The following is a 20,937-nucleotide window of genomic DNA, read 5'->3' on the forward strand; positions in this document are numbered from 1 at the left end:
TTGTTTTAATCTCAGTTGTCCAATTTGATCAAACTTGTCTTTAGAGAATAGCGCATCAAAGTAGCGCACAAGAGTAAGTGACCTTCTACTACAGTGGTGGAAAAGAATGTTGCTCTTGCACCACGATGTAAATTCAAACTTCGTTTGCTCCCTAATCTAACAAATCTATTAACTTGAGGCTTTTAGGCTAGACCGGCCATCGGATCACAATTGAGCTGCTAGGTTGGAAGTTCTCCATGCAACGTACAATATTTACTTTCATACGCAAAAATTATACATATTCTTAATCTCTTGAATTTCAAGACTCTTGCCTACGAAATTTTCATTTAGGTGCATTAAGTCAACTTTGATGTTAATTTTTCTGTTGAATACTGATGTAGTATACGCATTGACCCACATAATCCCCCCACTGGAACTCCACATTGGCTTTAATTAAACACGTAGATCCTTCCATTGATTGACACGTGGAATTGAGACCAAGTTGAAAGAAAAAAAAAATTGAAAAAAATTAAAAAACTGCTCGACGGAGACTGGGCTCGACGTCGTCACGGGGATGCCATGGTTTGCGTTCACAGTGCAAAAACCACCCACCAATCATAAACTATCAGCTCAGACATGCATATTGAAGCAACAAAAATAAAAATCCTTACTTTCCTTATCTTAATCCATCAAACAAAGCAAAAGCAACACCAATTTCACAGCTTTACCAAAAAATCAGAAACCCCAACAACCTAAAATCCCCAACTCTTCAAATTTCTACATTATTGATGGCGACCCCAACCACAACACCCACATGTGGGTTTGCTCCGACTGCGACGATGAGGGCGACGGATTGTGCAGGATGACTGCAAGTCATCGATCTCGCCAGAAAACAATGAGCGCTTCAAGTGCGACTGAGGGAGGCAGAGTAATCGAGGAAGACGATGCCTCAAAATGGCGTCATTTCTATCTTCAGTTCACAAATCAACGCTGCTGGCGGTGGAGACTATGCCTGGGGTGGGACCAGCGACGTTGAAGCTCCAGTCGATTGGGAGCGGGTTGGAGGCCGTGACCGGATCCGGAGAAAGAGGGGCCGAGAGATGCAGCCTTGGGTTCGCCGGTTTGGAGTTTTCGAGTGGCGCAACAACGGCAGCCTTGGGTCGGCCAGTAATATTTGATGAATGCGACAGCTATATATCAACCAATCTACCGTGGCACTTTCCAACATCAGAGACAATATAGTTGACCCAATGAGTCAAGTCCAAATATTTTAAAATTCGGTTTCGATGCGGTTTTCAAAAGCCAAAACCGAAACCAAATCGTTTTCTATGTTGCGGTTTGGTTTCAAAACCGAAACCATTTCAAAACCGCAAAACCAAACCGTTTGGTGCGGTTCGATTTGGTTCGTGTTTCGGTTTCGGTTTTCGGTTCTAAGTGCCCACCCCTAGGCACCAGGGCAAACAATCCTTGTCCCATTTTCAATCCACTTGGACAAGAGAGTGGGTCATGCTGGGTCATGCACCTACCACATCATCCTTCAACAAAAATATTTGGTAAATTACATTTTACACATTCAGATATAAGTATAATTTCAATCTCATTCAATATCTTTAAAATGTTTCAAACTCATACATTACTTATTATTTCATTTTAATATCATACCTCCGTTAAAAAGTCTTAAGTTAAATGTTAAATGCTAACATAGCAAAAATAGGTTTCACAATATATTTGCCACGTGGATAAAAAATTCCAATTTATTTTAGAGAAGGTTAGGAACAATTGATTTTAAAACTTTAAAAAAAAAAAAAAAAGCAAAAAAATCTGGAACGTCACTCCCCTACCCATCTCTTCCTTCCCGTCCGACTACCACACCACTATGACTTCGGGTTTTGTGTTCATTAGTCTGTTTTTAAGCCTCTTCTTCCCTATGAATAAATAATTAGTTTCTTAATTAGGATTTCCACAACTATATATTTGACGCAGTGGGTTCACATTTCTTGTTGAATATCACACTACCACAAGCCTCGCTACAAGTATTAAACAATAGACCGGTACACCAGCACCAGCAAGCTTGAGCTTCAATATCAGTTGACCAACTTCCAACATGGATGGCTCCCTCTCCCACGATGATCACGAAGCTCATACGTCATCAGATTCCGGTAGAAGACGCGGTGGTTGGATCACCTTCCCTTTCATCACTGGTCTCTCTCTCTCTCCCTTGCTCTCTCTTAGACTTACACACACATGCGAGCGTGAACTAAGTTGTAATCTTATATTATCGACTTGCTAGCAAGAGAAGATTTCCCTAATAATATTTGTTGCTATACATGTTGAGTGTGCAGGCGCTTTAGCAGGGTTGACACTTGCAGCTGGGGGATGGCTGTCAAATTTGATTGTGTATCTGATTCAAGAATTCAATGTGAAGAGCATTGATGCTGCTCAGATTTCAAACATCGTTGCCGGTTCAAGCAGTTTTTTCCCGGTCATCGGAGCAATCATAGCTGACTCTTTCTTAGGCCCGTTCTCGGTTATCTCCATTTCTTCCTGCATTTCCTTGCTGGTAATTATAAAAAAAATTCTACTTCTATTGCTGTTTAACTTATGTAAGACGCATGTTTGATGATATACTTGATACGTGCATGCGCACTTGATTGCATTTGCACCGTATGCTTCATATGGGATCCACCTTTATATATATATAAGGTAAAAGGGCAAAAAGAAGGTCGTCAAGTTAGAAGTGATCAATACTGCAAAGAGGAACTTTTGGTTTTTTTATTTTTTATTTTTTTTATGCTTATGGACGAAAGTTTTAATATCCATGTTGTTAAAGTTAATGACTAGTGGATCTTAATTTTGTAAGATATAGATATATAGGTATTAGGTACTCTTTCTTGATAATATAATTAAGTTAGGAATCATAATTTCTAACTAAATTAATCATGTGGTCATAAAGAGGCGTCCCTAGGCATTGCTCTTTTGAGATCAATAAAAATGTAGAGGAAAAATGCTAAGGAGATTCTTTTAAAGTGAGACTCTTCATGAACTTTCTGCATTCCTCTTTTGAGACCAACAAAAAAGATACAGGAGAAATACTAAGGAGACTCTCTCAAAATGGGATTCTTCATGGACTTTCTACCACCTCACAATGTTAATTCCCGTACCAACATTATAAAACATTGTGCAAAAAACATGAGATGACAGAAAGTCCATAGAGAGTCCCACTTATGAGAAAGTCTTCTTAACAAAGAAACCATTACTCCTTAGTTTCCTACTATTTCATTGGTAACATGGTTATGGATACCTAGTTAAATTAAATTAAACACCATGTATGTGATCTCATTGCTTGTTTACCTTGCAGGGCATAGTTCTTTTAGCGTTAACCGCGACGTTTAATTCGTTGAAGCCTCAAACTTGCATGAACGACGGATCAGAGTTATGCAAACCCACCTCAACAATACAGTATGCAATATTGTACACATCCATAGCTCTAGCAACTATTGGCTTGGGAGGCACACGCTATACCATGGCAACGATGGGAGCAAATCAATTCAAAAACCCTAAAACCCAAGCAAGTTTCTTCAACTGGTACTTCTTCATTCTCTACGCTGCTTCTGTTGTAAGTATTACAGTGATTGTCTACGTTGAGGACAACGTGAGTTGGAAATTAGGGTTTGGCCTTTGTGTCATTGCCAACATACTTGGATTGGTCATTTTTTTATGTGGAACCCATTTCTATCGTTTCGACAAGCCACAAGGGAGTCCATTTGTGGGTTTGGCTCGTGTTGTTGTTGCTTCAACTTGGAAGAGGAATCTTCAGCACTCTTCTGATGAAAGCAAGGATTATTACTATGGGCGAGTGACAGACATGGTCCATGCAACACCTAGCAAAAGCTTCAGGTACAAGCATTACTTTACACTTTATTGATGTTAGATTGACATTAATTTTATTCATTCACTAGAGTTTAAACTTGGATTCTTGAGAGATAGGCGTTACAACTCGTATTTTTCTGCCTCTCTGTATGCTAATTGAATTGCACGAGAGGGGAGTACTAGGTTCGTGTGTGTATATGCATATATATTATGACGGCATTTTAGTCAAAATAGTCTATGAGATTTGCATAACACATAACTTTGGTCCCTAAGATTAAAAATCAATAAAAGTGGTCTTTGAAATTGTCCACCATCCATTATTTTGGTCATTCCGTTAAAAAACTCTGTTAAGTTGAGGGTATTTGTAGCCAAAATGGTAATTGACATTTGCATAACACATAACTTTGGTTCCTGAGATTGTCCATCATCCATCATTTTGGTCTTTCCGTTAAAAAGCTCAGGGACCACTTAATGTAGTTTTTTAATAGAATGACCAAAATAATGGATGGTGGACAATCTCATGGACAATTTCTAATGATTTTCAATCTCAGATATCAAAGTTATATGTTATGTAAATCTCAATGATTATTTTGGCTAAAAAACCTATTATGACTAATTCTTTGACCCTTTAAACTACTTTTTGGGGTCTTGTAATTTTGTATAATCCATTTATTTTTTTATTTGTTGAGCATCTCCAAGAGTTTTTATAAACATGACTTTTTAAATACAAGTTTGTTGATCCACATAGCAATTTGAAGACTAAAGTTTACAGAATTACACACTTCAACAGACTCCACAAATCATAATATTTTATCTAAAAGAATCCACTTTTCTACGGAAAATTTTGAAAAGACAACCCAATCACTTTCCACCATTGAACATAGCTTCCTTCTTTTAATTTTATTACATCTCAAACAACCCAATATATGTGCTACATCAATATAAAGTACATATTCTATTTTAAGTGGCTCAAATCCAACCACTAAATTCCTTGGATTTCAAGCGTACAACTAGCCAGCAAGGTATGTTATACATTTATGTACTTCAGAATTTTCGATGGTGTCGTACATTTCTTAGTGGAAGAAAATGTATTGCCCAATATTCTCTTCATATAGACAATATATAGCTATTGAAAATTCTTTCCTTTACCTGTTCCTTTATTAATTGCATATGAAGAAACCGCACAACAACACTAGATATGCTAGAGCCGTTCAGGGAGCACGGTTTCTTTTTTCCTTCTTTTGAATGATGTGACTAACAGCAACACTAGAAAGGTCGTGCATTTTGATCTGATATACACAGTGGCAACATGGATATGTAACTAGGAAAATGATGAATATGCATTTGTTAGCTTCTGTACTTTTATTTAATTATGTTCGTTATTATTATACAATTTATTTAATCTAATGACTTAAAATAAAGAAATGTATGTGAGAAGTTAAAATTTGTGTACAAAAATCCCTCTGAAATAAGTAGTCTGCTAAACTTGGGTGAGCAGTGCACTCAGTAGTATACGATCATCTAAGGCAAAAGCACAAAATTACTATTGAGAGACAAAAATGCCCGAAAGCTTTACCTGAAATAATCCACAAAGTCTCTATTTATCTTTTCTGCCCTTTTTTTTTATGTCAGTTGCAATTTATATTGTACTATAAAAGTGAAGGTCCGTTTGGTAACAATTTTTGGACTAGCAAAATAGATTGATGGCCTCTTTTTTATGTGCAGGTTCCTCAACCGTGCAGCACAGAAAACTGAAGGAGACATTAAATCAGACGGCTCAATTGCAAAACCATGGAGACTATGCACAGTGCAACAAGTAGAGGATTTCAAGACCCTTATGAGAATTTTGCCATTATGGTCATCAAGTATATTCTTAGGTACCCCAATAGCCGTCCACTCCAGCTTGACCATCTTGCAGGCTCTTACCATGGACCGTCACATAGGACCTCACTTTAAAATACCAGCTGGTTCTATTTTAGTCATTGTCCTAATCTCCACTGCCATCTCTCTCACCCTTATTGATAGGTTCTTATGTCCGGCGTGGCAGAAGATGACCGGTAGGTTTCCGACGTCTCTCCAGCGTATAGGATTAGGCCACGTGTTAAACGTGCTCAGCATGGCTGTTTCGGCATTGGTGGAGTCAAGAAGGCTCACGGCAGTTAAATCCCACCACCTCCAAGACCAACCTGGGGCTATTGTCCCCATGTTAGCCTTGTGGCTTTTCCCACAGTTGGTTTTGGTAGGCATTGGAGAAGCATTTCATTTTCCAGGACAAGTAGCATTGTACTATCAAGAATTTCCAGTGTCACTCCGAAGCACATCTACCGCAATGATCGCTTTGATCGTTGGGATATCGTTTTATTTGGGAACAGGTGTGATTGATTTAGTTCGAAAGGTGACAAGATGGTTGCCGGACAATATAAACAGTGGGAAGCTGGATAATGTGTATTGGATGCTAGTTGTGGTGGGGGTGCTAAATTTTGGTTACTATTTAGTGTGTGCTAAGTTGTACAAGTATCAAAATGTAAAGGGTGCAAATGAAAATCCTGGCCCTGAAGGTGATAACTGATAAGTGATGTTGTTATTGGGATAATAAAACTAAAAGCCATATCTGGGTTACTAATTAGTAATTTCCGAGTCCCCACCTTCCACAAGTAACCACCTTTTATATATCTATGTATAGGTTAGAATGTGGAAAAGGACCAATAATCTTATTTTCTCTGAACAATATGTAATAACTTGAACTACAATTCTCAGTCGTCTAACTATGTATAGTTCTGGTTATTAAACATTTGCACTTATATATGATTACGTTGTATATCTTTAATCAGATTGAACTTTGTGAGTTACATTGTCTTGCTCTGATTAAACATAACTTACTATATTTTCTTGAAACGTGGCCCATTATTAGTTTCACGACTTCTCTCCACCACCACCAATTATACACTGATAATATGATGCAACTGTCAACAATACTTTGCTTAAGTCCGATTTCGGAACAGTAGGATCATTGGGTACTGAATCAACTGCTGATTCGTTCAAGTAGACACAACTGGTGTTCGAAAATAGAGAAAGAAAATTATTTTGAGTTCTTAGAAAGTAATTGTTATTTTTGAAATGAATTGTTGAGAATGAATGTCACGTTAATGGGAAGAGAAACTTTGCATGAGGTTATAAATAAGTTGAACTACTCTTCATATTACCAATTAGTTTTATAGTGGAACCTAACTTTCTTCATGGTATCAAAGCAAGAGGGGTGGGACCAGCAACGTTGAAGCTCCAGTCAATTCGAAGAGGCGGGTTGGAGGCCGTGACCGGATCCAGAGAAAGACGGACCGAGAGTTGTGGCCTTGGGTTCGCTGGTTTGGAGTTTTCGAATGGCGCAACAATGGTAGCCATTGATGAGATCTCCCTCGTGCAAGAAAGAGTATATTTTTCCTTATTAATTTTTTTAGAAAAAAAAAAATCTTAATTTATTAATATTTAGTTAATTTTCAATCCACTTGGGCAAGAGAGTGGTTCTGCACCTGCAACGTCAACATTTAACAAAAAAATTGAGAAAAAAAAATTGATGGAGGTTTGAGATTGCAACGAATTGGTAAGTTGATGTATGACATGATTGCATTGTTTTAAAGATGAGGTACGAGATTGTTATGCGACCCAAAGTTGGGATGGTTAAACGTAATTTACCCAAAACTTTAATATAGAATAGCGTTATCTTATTATATTTAGAAATGATAAATGAATATGACAGCATTTGTGAATCTGTATTGCAAATATTATGTAATAATCAATCTAACTTATTCATACAACAAAAACTATGCAGAACATGCAGCCGCCGATCAGCCACTACACTATTCTCCACCACCATATGCTCAAACTTGGGTGGTCCTCAGTAGGGGTGGACACGGGCCGGGCCGGGCCTAATTTTGGAGGAACCTGGCCCTACCCGTTTTAAAATGTAACGGGCCGGGTAGAAGGATTTTGGGTTTGGAAACCGGAACTAACCCAACCCGTTTGAAACGGGCTTGTTCGGGACCGGCCCATGGGTCCAATTACCCTTTTTTTCCAGTTTTGGAACAACGTCGATGCAGAAGCAAAAGCAAAACCAGTTTAGACACTCATTTGCACTACTCAGAACATAGAAAAACAAATCAATGTATATACTCCGCACATGTTAACGATTCTTCCATGCATGTCCCGAAATAAGTAAACCTTGAAATCCTAGATCCTTAGTTTCTAACAAAACCCATTACTCTTACACACAAAACTACATCAAATCAATCTCACAAATAACATCAATTGATGAAACAAAACAAACAGAAACCCACAAAATTTCTAAATCAGAAAACCCACATAAATAAAAACCCTAAATTCTAGAAACCCTAATTTTGTAAATCAGAAACCCTAATTCATAAAATACCTAGGGATGCCACGATGGAGAGTTAGGAGAGGATGTTGCAATGGTGATCGTGCCTCTTCACCCAGTCCAACCTTTCGCATGCCACCACGTTGCAAATTTGTTTCCCCAAATAAACCTCTGACATAGTCGATTCAAACAGGGTCGAGTCAGGCCAGCAACATGTGCAACTCGAAGACGGAGTTTACCACCACAGGTCTTGTAAAAGTGCATATGTAGCATGTCGGAGAAGGAGTGGTCGATCGGCGCATGCCATGATTTGTAGAAATGCATATGTAGCTGGACGGCTTCCACGCATGCCATGATTTGAGAGCCTGGGCTCGAGAGATTGAGGTCTGAGATAGGAGCCTGGGCTAGAGATTAAGGTCTGAGACGAAAGAAGAAAGGAGATTCAAGGAGGAGAGATCGAGGGAGGAGAGTCGGAGTCAGGATAGAGAGAGGGTGAGGTGAGGGGTGAGTTAAGTGAGCCTGAGAATAAGAGAGAGACTATGATAGAGATTTAGACTTAGAGGGTATCTTTGACAAAAAAAAAAAAGATAGAGATTAAGGGGTAGGGAACGGTCCGGGCCGGGGGCCCATTTTCTCTAATTTTTAGAATCGGCCACCCCCGTTATTTATCAAGAACCGGCCTTGCCCAGCCCATTTTGTATGTATAATTTTTGGACCCACCCATTACCCACCCCGAACCGCAAGGATCCACCCCGACCTGCGGGTCCAGGACCCGTTTGCCCACCCCTAGTCCTCAGAAGTCATCATAACCACTTATCTGAGTGGTCTCGAACCACCCAAATCCCTATGTCTACCATTGTATATAAAATGTATAATAATATATTATATTTTTTACGTGTGACTCTATTCTCTAGCAATAAATCTCGCATGCGGAGTGGGAATTTTCCCAATAGTTGGCTGAAAAACGTGTTGTTAAAACTTAAAACACTGACTTTTTTATGAAAAATTGTTTATAGGTCACGCAGAAGGAGGGGGATTGTCTGCCCTCCCATTTTCATACTCTCCCCATGCCCTCATGTGATGTGTGGTCACGGTTAAGCCACGTCAATATTTTATATTAATTTTTTATAGAAATAATAAAACAAAAAGTAATAGGAATATAAAATGTTGACATGGCTTAACCGTGACCACACAAATAGGAGGGCATGGGGAGAGTATGGAAATGGGAGGGCAGACAATCCACCTTCCACGCAAAAGGCGACGAAGCATGATGACGAGACAGGCAAATTCTTAAAAGAAAAAAAGACTAATAATGGAGCCCCCGGCACTACTCATCCTTCGAATCTTGTCCTTGTTTTCACAAGTGGCTTAGCTCGTTACATTAAAACTCTTATCCTGTTCTTATCAATGCTAATGGACAATTAAGCAACTAATTTGTTTATCTTTCTTTCCATTTCACTAAACTAATCATGTACTTTGCTCACACAACGAGCATCAACATGGTTTATTCCACTGCTGAGGAATTACCCTTAAGCATTTGGAACTAAAGCATCAAAACTAATTATGTTGGAACTAAAGCATCAAAACTAATTATGTACTTAAGGGTAATTCCATCTCTGTTTCACGGGTGTCATAAGTCAACCCTATCTCAATCTTCACCTGACAAGACCTATAGCTTTTCTGCATGATCTATGATGGGAAATAATGATGGTGGGATTATTGTTCGGCGAGTTGGCCATTTTAGGATGTTGGAAACAGCTTCTAGGGAACGGCTACGTTATTCACTGTACATTAGTCAACAAGCGAGGAAGCTTTTCCCCAATATTTTCCATTTGTAATCATTATTTTGTTAAGTTTGAATGGATACACGGTACTATTTTTGTAGGAAACACAGTGCCATGCACAATTAAGGAAATAATGATGGTAAGCAATTCTGTTTACTCTCTTGTTGCAGATTTCTGAACAGTGCAGCCCTGGAAACAGAAGGGGACTTGAAGCCCGATGGCTCGATTGCAAGGCCATGGAGGTTGTGCACACTCCAGCAAGTAAAAGATCTGAAAACTATCATTGGTCTAGTTTGGAGTTTCGGGGATGATTGCCAAATAATAGGAAGAATGTCAGTTCCCAAGCTTCTTATGGGTGTGCAGAACTCTTGTTATTACTTGTTATGAAATGATTCTTATGCTCGGTATTGTTTTTTTTTTTTTAAGCAAGCTTCGTTCGTTAATTGGACCTTCATCCTCTACTTGTCTTGTTTCCACTTGAATTTTGATCGAACTCTTTTTTGATGAATTTTATTTTTCAGTTAGATTGGGACTACCTACAAGTAACAGGGAAAACGAAAGTGTGATCCTTCCCGCCAGCCTATAGAAGCCTCACGCATCCCTTCAGTGGAAGAAATTAGTAAGCAAGCTGCCTTCCTCTAAGACCATCTCCAACCGTTGGGCTAAAAGCCAAATTTTTTAGCTCGAAAAATTTAGCTTTTAGCCCAGAAAAAGCTTTTATACTCCAACCCTTCTGACCTAAAATTTTAGTCTGAGATTATTAAAGAATGAACTTAAGCTATTTTTTTCCTTAAATTAATTTTTTTTTAAATAAATATGTAAACTATCGTAAATTAATTTTATGAACATTTTAATCTTAAAATATTTAAATTCCGATAAATATAGAAAATCACTAAATTCCAATAAACTACATAAACTTAATTTTACCAAAAAAAAAAACTACATAAACTTAATACAAACGACAATTGATAAACTTAATTAATAAAGCACATATTTCATACACTACATAAACTTAATACAAACAACAATTAATAAACTTAATTAATAAAGCACATAATTCATACACTACATAAACTTAATAATCATATCCACCATCTTCACTTGGTGATGGACTTCGTACAGGACTTGGGATATAGGGTTCAGAGGATTCATCATCTTGAAACATACTCCTTGAGGCAGACTTTCGCAAAATTTCATTTTGCTTACCACGTAAGAACTTCTTCCTCTCTTGAGTGTATTTGCTGAGGTCCTCCATCATCAAATTAATTTCAAACATATCTTGCTCCCTATCCGAGATTTCCTTCATTTGCAAACGTATTCGGGCCGTTTCTTCTTGGCGAGCGTTATGGGTTTCGTTCAATTTTGCAATTCTGGTAGCAAAGTGTCCACTCATCGGATCTTGGGACTTCCCTTTTCTCTTTGCTTCCTTTTGCTTATCTATTCCCTGGGGCCTTGCAAAAGAAGGAGATGGGGTCATTTCATCGACACCTTCATCTCCGGCATTTGTCTGTTCGGTTTCACGTTGAAATAATCTTCCCCATTGTTGGTCTGCATCTGTTCCTCACCTCGGACAATCCTTGAGAACGTCCCAAGCATGTTGCAACTTAAAAACTTGATTTTTTTGTTTTACTCTTGTCTTGTAAATTTCCATTGCTTTGTCACCCTATGCAAAAAATACATAAAAAAATTAGTTGCAAAATAATATTATGTACATAACAAATAAAATATCAAGAACAAAACTCACAATTTTTGTGGCACTCCTTCCACTAGCCATGACAACCACGGCTCTCTCCAAGCTTCTCTTCCATAAAGTGCATGCTTTGTTGATAATCTTCCACCAATCATAAACACCACCACCGTCCCGCCCGCCGCCATTGTAGTTTTCTTGAAACTTTGCAATGATTTTATCCCACAAAACCTTCTTATTTTGATTTGTGCCAACTGCACCATCTTTGCTAACAGAAACCCATGCCAAGCATAAAGCAACATCTTCCTCATAGGTCCAATTACGACCTCTAATATGCTCTCTAGCCATGTTGAACAATTTGGAAATGGAAAGAAATGGTAGAAAGATAAATTGGAAGAATTGTAGGAGAAATTTGAGATTTGTATGAATATTTGAACAAATACATAGGTATTTATAGAGTTTTTGGGTGAATTTTGAGTTAAATAATTTTTTTAATTATTTTAACCGTTGGATTTAAATTTGGGCTGTTAGATCTTTTTTTTACCGTTAGATTTGATTATATTCGATCTCAGCCGTTGAATTCAATGTATTTTAAAATAACATATTCTAAAAAAATGAAATTTGAATCTGGACCGTTGGATCAACCAACAGTCCTTAAAGCCCAGCCCTTGGATGTGAATTATAGTTGTTGGGATTAATTGGGTGGCCGACACATGGCCTGACAGCGAGGCCCACCCTGTCGGGAAATCCTTGCAAGCCCACCGCGTGGGGTGCGTTGCTATGTGGGCGAGCCGAGACTGGCCCAAGTGCCGGCGAGTCCACTCGCATGGGGGGGGGATTTTGGGGGGGAGGGGGGTATTTGGCCCAACTTTACCATTTGGCTTTTAGCCCAATGTTTTAGCTTGGGAGCTTGGGTTGGGTGGTGTTAGGGGGGAATAAATGGGGAAATTTGGTTTTTAGCCCATTGTTGGAGATGGTCTAACAAGCAAGAAATTACTAATTTTTAAGCTTAACTTATCTGTTTTTAGATTGTAAATTGAATGTTCTTAGACTAGAAATGAAGACTCACAAAGGTATTTTAGCTTCCCTGATCATCATCATGCGATTTTTTAGCACCAGGAATGGTTTGACTTTGATATAATGCTGAGTCTCAATAGAGCTACTTATTATGCGCAATAATTGTGTGCCGTTGAGATCAATCTTACGATGATTTTCAAAACGAGCTCATATGTAGAAATGGTACAATATTATATCAGATTAGTTTATTTTAGAAAATCTTATAAGATTCGTAAAAATTAAAAGAAACATTGAAAAGTTCAACAAAAATCGCCATGGGCTCCTCGTGTCAAGGAGAATATCAATTAGAAAAACCTTTTGTAGCTAGCACCCCTTGGTCTCCATTGTGGTAGAACTCATTTATCCCTATTTTTATAATTCTTATAATTTTGTGGAGAGATGTAGTTTAAATAAATCATTAAATCCCAAGTTAACTTCAAAATTGCAATTTTCCTTTATACCTTTTTTTTTTTTGGAACATACGATATTATTAGAATAAGAGAGAGATGGTGGACTTAGCCTCACAATTAGCTAGCAATAATGTAGTTCAAATTCACCTTTAACGAGAATAAACGTAAGACCTTTCACTTACAAATAAATAGGAATAAACGTAAGTCCTTCACATGATGTTCACCTCCCGCACCGCACGCTCACCTTGGATCCAAGTTAGGTGCACAGTCCTATCATACAAACCACTATAGGTGGTTTCGACTCGTAGGTGACCCGTGATTATTCACACAGTCTTCACGTGATTGTAGCACTTGAGCGTATTTATTTACACACAGTCCTGTCGTACAGATCACTCTAGGTGGTTCCGACTCGTGTGCAAGCGTATTTGATGAGCTATAGGTTCAGTCGTACAGTCCACAATAGGTGGATCCAGCTGACATATTACTTTTCATTGATTTACTTCACCTGGTTTACTTATTTCATTATATTGAAATATTTGGCATGGCATACATGTAGATTTGGCTATTCCAAGTATGGTTTCAATATAGATATGTATTCTATTTTCTGGGAAATTATACGGGTTTTACGGTGAAGAGTTATTACTTTTGATAAGTGAAATGATTTGAAAAGCTTCGTTTTTGCCCACTCACACTTTCTGTTTTGCACCCCTCCAAGTTCTAGGTAAGAGTACTTGTTCGTGGCTTGCGAGGAGTTGACGGCGGTTCTGACAAACTGTAATTAATGCCGGACCATCCATCTGGTATTGTATAATTAGTATTGGTCCTGCTGGATTGCACTTAGGTTACCTATGCTCTGGTTATGTGTAATTACACTTAAATCTCGTCACTCGCACCTATATATTTGTCTAGTGTAAATTAGTTAGCTTGGTTTTTATTTACTCACATTTCTATATCCTTATCACTTCCACACCGCGCACATGGTTACATCATCCTCGCGTGACGGCCAGCACACCTCGATTTAGGTCGGGGTGTGTCATTTACATTATGACAAATTTAGAGATCAATATTCACGAATTTCTAGTCAGAGACCAAATCTTAACTCATCCAAAATACATTAAAATGAAGGTTTTTTAGCCAAAATGATCCCTCAGATTTGCATAACTCCTCACTTGAACCCTGAGATTTGAAATTAATAGAAGTAGTCCATGTCCACCATCAATCATTTTGGTCCTTCCATGAAAAATCTCCATTAAATAAGGCTCAAATGACAAAAATACCCTCAATTTTTGTCAAATCATTTGGCCCATTGTTTATTAAATTGAGGATATTTTTGTCATTTTGGTCCTTATTTAATATAATTTTCTATGGAGGGACCAAAATGATTGATGGTGAACAAACTCAGGGACCACTTCTATTGATTTCAAATCTCAAGAACCAAAGTGATAAGTTATGCAAATCTCAATAACCATTTTAGCTAAAAAGCCTAATATGAATAACGATGAGGAGACCATCGCGTTTAGACCCAATTATAAACTATTTTATATGGGTAGATGACGTGGCAAGCCAATTCATTAAAGAATAAACAAGGTATATTTTAATTTTAAATTTCCTACCTAAACAAAAATCCTAAGCAACCAAAGCTCCCTACACGCCCCAATGTTAGAGAGGAAAATTCAGGTCCTACAACTCTCTAACAAGTAATTTGGATGCCAAAGAAGATATAGATCATCTTCGCTTGTCATGGGAGGTGTCTACAAAACACACTTTTATCTTCAAGTTAGTAAGTGTTTGAGATGATTGCAGCAGAATTTAGAGTAATTGTGTCATTTGAAATCTGGGGCTCCAAGTCCCACACCACCCTTGATTTTCTTCATGATGCATAAGTCACTCCATCATAGGCATGGCGTGATCAAGTAACAAGTTGATTGCTTAATTGTAGTTCCACTTCCCCATATATAGAGTGCTAGTCGTTTGTTTAGTTGAGGAGTAAATTCCCCCTCCCCAAAAAAATAATTATTTTGGTTAGAATCATCAGCGGAAATAATCAAATAAATTTTTTTTTATAATGAACAAAAATAAAAATTCATAAACGTAGAGAAACAGAGGGAACGAAAAATATGTAAAATATGTTTTGTATTAATTAATTCTTATACCGTTTAATGTAAATATAAAGTTATATTTAAAAAAGATGACATGACATAACATATAAATTTGATATTTTACACTAGTTGCCAAAAAGAAAAACAAAAATAAGACATATACAACCAACATGCCTTTGTTTGCCTAAAACCAAAAACTTCATCTGGTATATACAACAGACTAAAACAAAAAAGTTATTTTTTCTCTCAAAAAGTTGCTTTTTGTGCTGGACAAAATTTTTGAGTGCAGCCACTTTATCTTGTCTATGGCCGTTCTCGGTTGTTTTGTTAGGGTTGGCTGCTAGAACCCTTCGAGTCTAGTGACTAGTTCTGTCCGTGGCTTAGATCGCCTCGCTTTAACATCTTTTCCATTAACGGAGAATTTTACTTTGCCCTCGTGGTCCGGTTTATCAAGAATTCTGGTAGCATCTGACGCAGACTTAGCAACAACTTGAGCAAAGAGTGATTGTTCACTTGGATGAACAGGCTTCTTCATAAAGATTGACTCTACACAATCTCCAAATTTCCTGCATATATATGATGAGTTAAAAAAAGTTAATCCAGATATTGTTGAACCTGATAATAATAAACCAATATTAAATTTTTATACCTAGTCATATAAAATTGATCATATGTTTCCATCTTTAAATTAGATACTCGACAAGATAAGGTCGGTTAAGATGATGCAAATTTTTTAGTTTGCCAAATTAGATCAACAATCCTCTAGTAATCACACTAATATTGTCCCAATTAACTACCTGCACAAGCTGACAAGTATTGGGTTTTATCACAAAGCACCTCGGTGCAATAAGATGTGTAACCATTCAATATAAGTTGCAATAATTAAAAAGAGAGAGAGAGAGAGAGAGACAGAGAGAGAGAGAGACTAGAGAGAACTACCAGTTTAAATAGCTTTTGAGTTCTTCCTTTGAAACAGGATGGCCCTTTGAGAATGTCAAGAATAAAGTTCTATCATTGTTGTCAACACTAGGTTGATACTGATCTGGCACATCATCGTTTGCTTCTTGGGGAGGCAATAAAGGTTGAGCCTCAACAATATTATGACCCTGCTGATTAAGTGAATAATTATGCTGAAACCATTGTTGTATTATTGGACCATTCAACATATTGGTTTGCAGGAAACCACTGGGTATATGACCCAAATATGGATATGGTGGGACTATAATTATATCCCATAAAGCTCTATCGAAGACATTGTCCATAACTTTCTTCATCTCTTCCCGGGCCTTCTCCTTGTTCTCAAACACAAACTCGAGTGGAATTTTTTTTGTAAGAAGAAGAAGACACAGTGTTCGGAACTTGCTACCAATTTCCTCCGACCCCGGAGGAGCGTAATTTGAATACAGATACTGTAAGCACATAATCGACTCACACGCTAAAGCATACAAGTCCCGGTCATGCAAATCTAACGTGCCCGCCATAAACTTGTAGTGAGTTTCTGTGTCCAGAAAATACCAAAATGCTAGGACAAGCTTAGATAGGTTAGGATCAAAACGTAAACCCAGCAGTCGAACGTAGATTGTGCGATCGATTGAATGGAATAGCTTTAGCTCTTCAAAGGCTCTGTAAGATGATATGTCCATGATGATGCAAGTGCCAGTGCTCTTGGAGCGTTTGCTTTTGAAAGGGCTGCAGGTTAGGGTTTCAGTGATAAGCAAGGTTTTCTCTTTGATATTTCAGTGATAAGCAAGGTTTTCCCTCTCCACACACCTTGTTATATAACAATTCTAATTAGTTGCCGAAAAGGGAAACTCTAATCTGTTACCCAACAAAAATCTCCACACGTAAAAGGGTTTATACTTTTACTATTGTATTAGGGTTTCAATACCCTTATTATCCAAATATCGACAGGTAATTCACATTCCTTTTTATTTTGGTTTTTGTATTCCTCAGTCTTTTGGATACTGTTACAATCCCCAAATTGTTAACCCAATTTTGGTTCCCAAACAATATCAAGATTTTAATCATAATCCTTCTGTGCCTGCCTTCCCTTTCTCCCTTTCATCTTATTTTATTTTTGTTGTAGATTTTTTCATGAAACACTGTACGTAATCAACAGAATAGTCGTTAATTGTGTCAGATTTGGGTTTTTAGCCGGTACGTGGCTGGATGTTGGAAAATTAAAAAGGAAAAAATTTAATTTACTTAACTATTTTGTTTTATGTTATTTTATTAAGATTTATTTTCCTTGTTCTTAAGGAATTTGGTTGACTAATTCAATTAGCTTGTGTCTTCTTTTTATTTAGGTTCCATTGTCCTTTTGGAGTTTGGTTTACTTATTTGATAGGTTTACTTATTCAATTATAAGTTTGTATTTTCGCATGTGGTATAATATCTTAATGGATAGGATGTTGGTTTTCACCCATACGTCCCGAGTTCAAAACTCTCTCATCCGCTAAATTATTGTAATAGTTTTGAACTCTCTCAATCTCTTGATCAGAAAATTAAGTTCGTATTTGTTATAAAGAAGAATGAAGATGTATTCGAGTTGTGTGGAATTAACGACAATGGGAGTCCTGGTGTCCTGGTGCTGATTAGGTTATGCAGTTACAATCGTACTCCTTGTCCCAATATGATTCAAAAGTTTCTTCATACATGAAAACAAGATATTGGTGATTCTATGATCATTGTAATCTTGTGATTCCAGGTGAACTCGACTTTTAACTAAGTTCTTAAAATCTGCTTCATTCTTTACTGTTATCTTTAAATCTAATTTGCAATGACACTTTTTGGGGTTAAATTCTTTATAAATATGTACATAGGAGTAAAATGATTGTGTTCAGCTAACATTATATCAACAAAATGCAGGCAAACCATAGTCGTATAAAGTAAGAAATGAAAAAATTTCCAGATTTTGAATGTTTTCGGAACAAGATAATGTGGAAAATGTCTGTACAGATAGTTAGCTAGTGACTACAACAAAAGGAGAGGATCGAAAAAAAACAGAATGGTGTGTTTAGTTAGTGTGACATGGAATGATTAGGTGGATGGACTCCTCTTACTCTCCAAGGTTATTGAGAAGTAGGGAGGCCACTGTTGGTATGTTTTGTAAAATCGAACGGTCCAATTACTTGATTAGCCTTTCGCTTCACCTGAAATTCATACAGTGTAAGCACATCAGTTCATTGGAACATTTGTAATTCAACGAATAAAATTCAATCAAGAAAAAGGTGCAAAGAGTACAATGGTGCTTCTCTCTCTATCTGTAAACAATGAATAGAGGATCGTCTAGGAAGCAAAATCATACCGGAGACCATGGACCCCGTTGAGGTTGAGATTTGCTGGGGGGTGAATTTTGTACTGCACCACTTTTCTTTGTCAAAATTTCCTGCAGAAACACTTGGTATAAGATTACTATTATCATGCTAAAGACTACAAAATGTGTCTTGTATCAAAACTGAGAACTAGAAAATAATCCAAGTGTTGAGTCAAAATGATTCGCTTCCACGAGCATTATAGTCATAAAAAACAACCTCGTGAACGGTTTCCACAAAATCCTTACAGGAAGTGTTGTTTGAAAGCAAGGTACCATTCAAACAAGACCCGGGGCTAATATCCTGCGACCCTCGTATGACATCAACATTTGGACGATGAAGCTCAGGATTTCCAGCTAGTTCTTCATATACGTTATTAACAACTGCTGAACATGCGTAGTTTGAGACTGAGCTTTGTTCTCGCAGATCTCCAAGAGCTCGTTCCTTGATCATGTCGCTACCTTCATCAACTTGTTTACTTTCTTCATCCAATCTTTTATACTTACCATGGGGACTTTGTGGCCCGATTCCACCCAAATCGCTCACTTTTGAGCTCATATCTGCACAGTTCCTAATATTATCTGTAAGGCACTCTTCAAAAGATTCTCTACCTTCAAATGAACTCACATGAACCTCTGGACTCTGATTCAAGATTCTATCTTCTGCATTTAAGCAACTTGCACTCATCACACTAATTTCCTCTCCACTGAAATTGATTTTATCACCCATCAAATTAATCGGCTCTCCTGAAGTATCTTCAACTAGCAGATTCAAGTTTAGCAGGGAAGTGAAATCTCCAGTTCCTGCACCTATGGTTTGAACTTCATCCACACTGTCCAACTCCAAACAATAATCTTGGCAATTAAACTGAGAGGCATTCCTTGAGTCAAGGTTGTAACTCTCAACCATTGCTTTGTCTTCCGACACTGAAGCAAAATTGTCCTGGGACTTCACTATTTCTGCCTCATTGGACCTGTAATCTGACATAGCAGGTGGCATTAGAGAAAGGGTTTTAGAAACTTCTGATTCACTTGTGCTGACACCAGTTCCCTCTGCTTCTTTTAATTCAACACACCGAAGAGTAATTTTCTGCTGGGATTCTTCAGGTATAGTACTGAATCCATCCAATACACAATCTACATTCCTCGAAAACCCGTTCTCCGGTATAGCAGGTATTTGGAAGGTCTAGAGGTCCAGGCTTTTCTTTTCCACAATCAATTACAACTGTAGCTCTGGATCTCTTCAGAAGTTTGACATTCCTTGGTGAAACGACCACTGTTTTCCCGTACCATTTGATCTCCTTCACAGGTCAAAGGTTTAGGCAGATCAACTTGTTTCCCATGCAGTTTATTGACACAATTACCGCTACACTGATCAACACATGATACTTCTTCTTGTCGCATAGATATTTGGTCTTCATGAAGAGGAATTCTATCGAATTTCCGCTGACTGTCTGTCATATCACAAGTTCACAACTATTTGAGCTAGACTTAACCTTCAGACCTGCCTTGTGCATATCTGTTACTATCGATCAATACGCAGACGAATTTCGCAATACCGAGAAAATCAGAGGTCAAATTGAATCCACATTATTTATTTTGAAAGGGGAAAAAAACCGTAGACGGCCAAAACAAAGTACAAGAGACGAAGCATAGATTCAACGAAAGTATAAGAGAAAACCCGAACCGAGTGGCTTGGATCTAAGGGGTTGGAGAGGCGAGCAGAAGAAAAAAGCAACATCTTTGGAGATTTTGTTGGTGCTGCTGCTTGAAACGGCGTCGTCTGGAGGCAATTGAAGCAGCGAATCGTCTTCCCCTACGATTTCGATGAGGAGTACGTCAGACTCCATCCCTCCCTCTCTCTCTCTCTCTCTCTCTCTCTCTCTCTCTCTCTCGGTTTCTAGAAAGATCGAATGATCGGAGGCAGTTGCTACGGTTGGGTGAAGTGATCGAATCGAATGGGTGTGCAGACTAGAGTAATGGAGTCTGCAAAATGTTTGCTCGTTTGTGGATCTTCAATTTTTCAAAGGATCGACGAGCGGCAAAAAGGATGGACGGGAGGACGGGGACAAATAGACCGTGCGAGCACGTGACTACTGAGAGGAAATGACGAAAGAGTCCTCGCGGTCAACTTCGAGTCTATGACGATTAACGTAGGCATAAGTGTGATGGAAATGTGGATCATTCGTAGTGCTACATTTACCATCTATTCTATTTGTACAACCTCATCTCTATTAGAAAGCAAATACAAATGCTGGTATTGAGAGACAGTAAGAGTAGCATTTCTCTTATTCACATCGTGTTGATAATGACATGATCCATTTTCTTAACGGATTTACACAAGCGTGGCCCATTAACGAACACGACATG

The 20,937-nt window shown here is 37.9% G+C and overlaps 2 protein-coding genes and 1 long non-coding RNA gene across 4 annotated transcripts; 2 read left to right on the forward strand and 1 right to left on the reverse strand.

The window, feature by feature from the left end:
- Positions 1–1,678: 1,678 nt before the first annotated feature.
- On the forward strand, positions 1,679–6,479 carry LOC126589309 (protein NRT1/ PTR FAMILY 2.6-like). The gene is made up of 4 exons (XM_050254578.1): positions 1,679–2,180; positions 2,322–2,539; positions 3,338–3,876; positions 5,575–6,479. The coding sequence occupies exons 1-4, from the start codon at positions 2,084–2,086 to the stop codon at positions 6,416–6,418; spliced, it is 1,698 nt and encodes a 565-aa protein (XP_050110535.1). The 5' UTR covers positions 1,679–2,083; the 3' UTR covers positions 6,419–6,479.
- A 3,402-nt stretch (positions 6,480–9,881) lies between these two features.
- LOC126589313 (uncharacterized) lies at positions 9,882–10,465 on the forward strand. Its single transcript, XR_007611792.1, has 2 exons — positions 9,882–10,004; positions 10,173–10,465. It is a non-coding gene; the product is annotated as an uncharacterized LOC126589313 (long non-coding RNA).
- Positions 10,466–18,143: 7,678 nt separating this feature from the next.
- Positions 18,144–20,845, reverse strand: LOC126589613 (uncharacterized). Of its 2 annotated transcripts, XM_050254963.1 has the most exons (4): positions 19,766–19,877; positions 18,788–19,731; positions 18,562–18,642; positions 18,144–18,406 (listed from the first exon to the last, which is right to left on the reverse strand). In XM_050254963.1, the coding sequence occupies exons 2-4, from the start codon at positions 19,565–19,567 to the stop codon at positions 18,326–18,328; spliced, it is 942 nt and encodes a 313-aa protein (XP_050110920.1). In that variant the 5' UTR covers positions 19,568–19,731; positions 19,766–19,877; the 3' UTR covers positions 18,144–18,325. The 2 variants fall into 2 exon arrangements, with proteins under 2 accessions (XP_050110920.1, XP_050110919.1); XM_050254962.1 differs by having other exon boundaries at positions 18,363–18,406; positions 18,844–20,845.
- Between the last annotated feature and the right edge of the window lie 92 nt (positions 20,846–20,937).

This window comes from Malus sylvestris, chromosome 11 (genome assembly GCF_916048215.2).
Source record: "Malus sylvestris chromosome 11, drMalSylv7.2, whole genome shotgun sequence".
NCBI classification, from domain to species: Eukaryota; Viridiplantae; Streptophyta; class Magnoliopsida; order Rosales; family Rosaceae; genus Malus; species Malus sylvestris.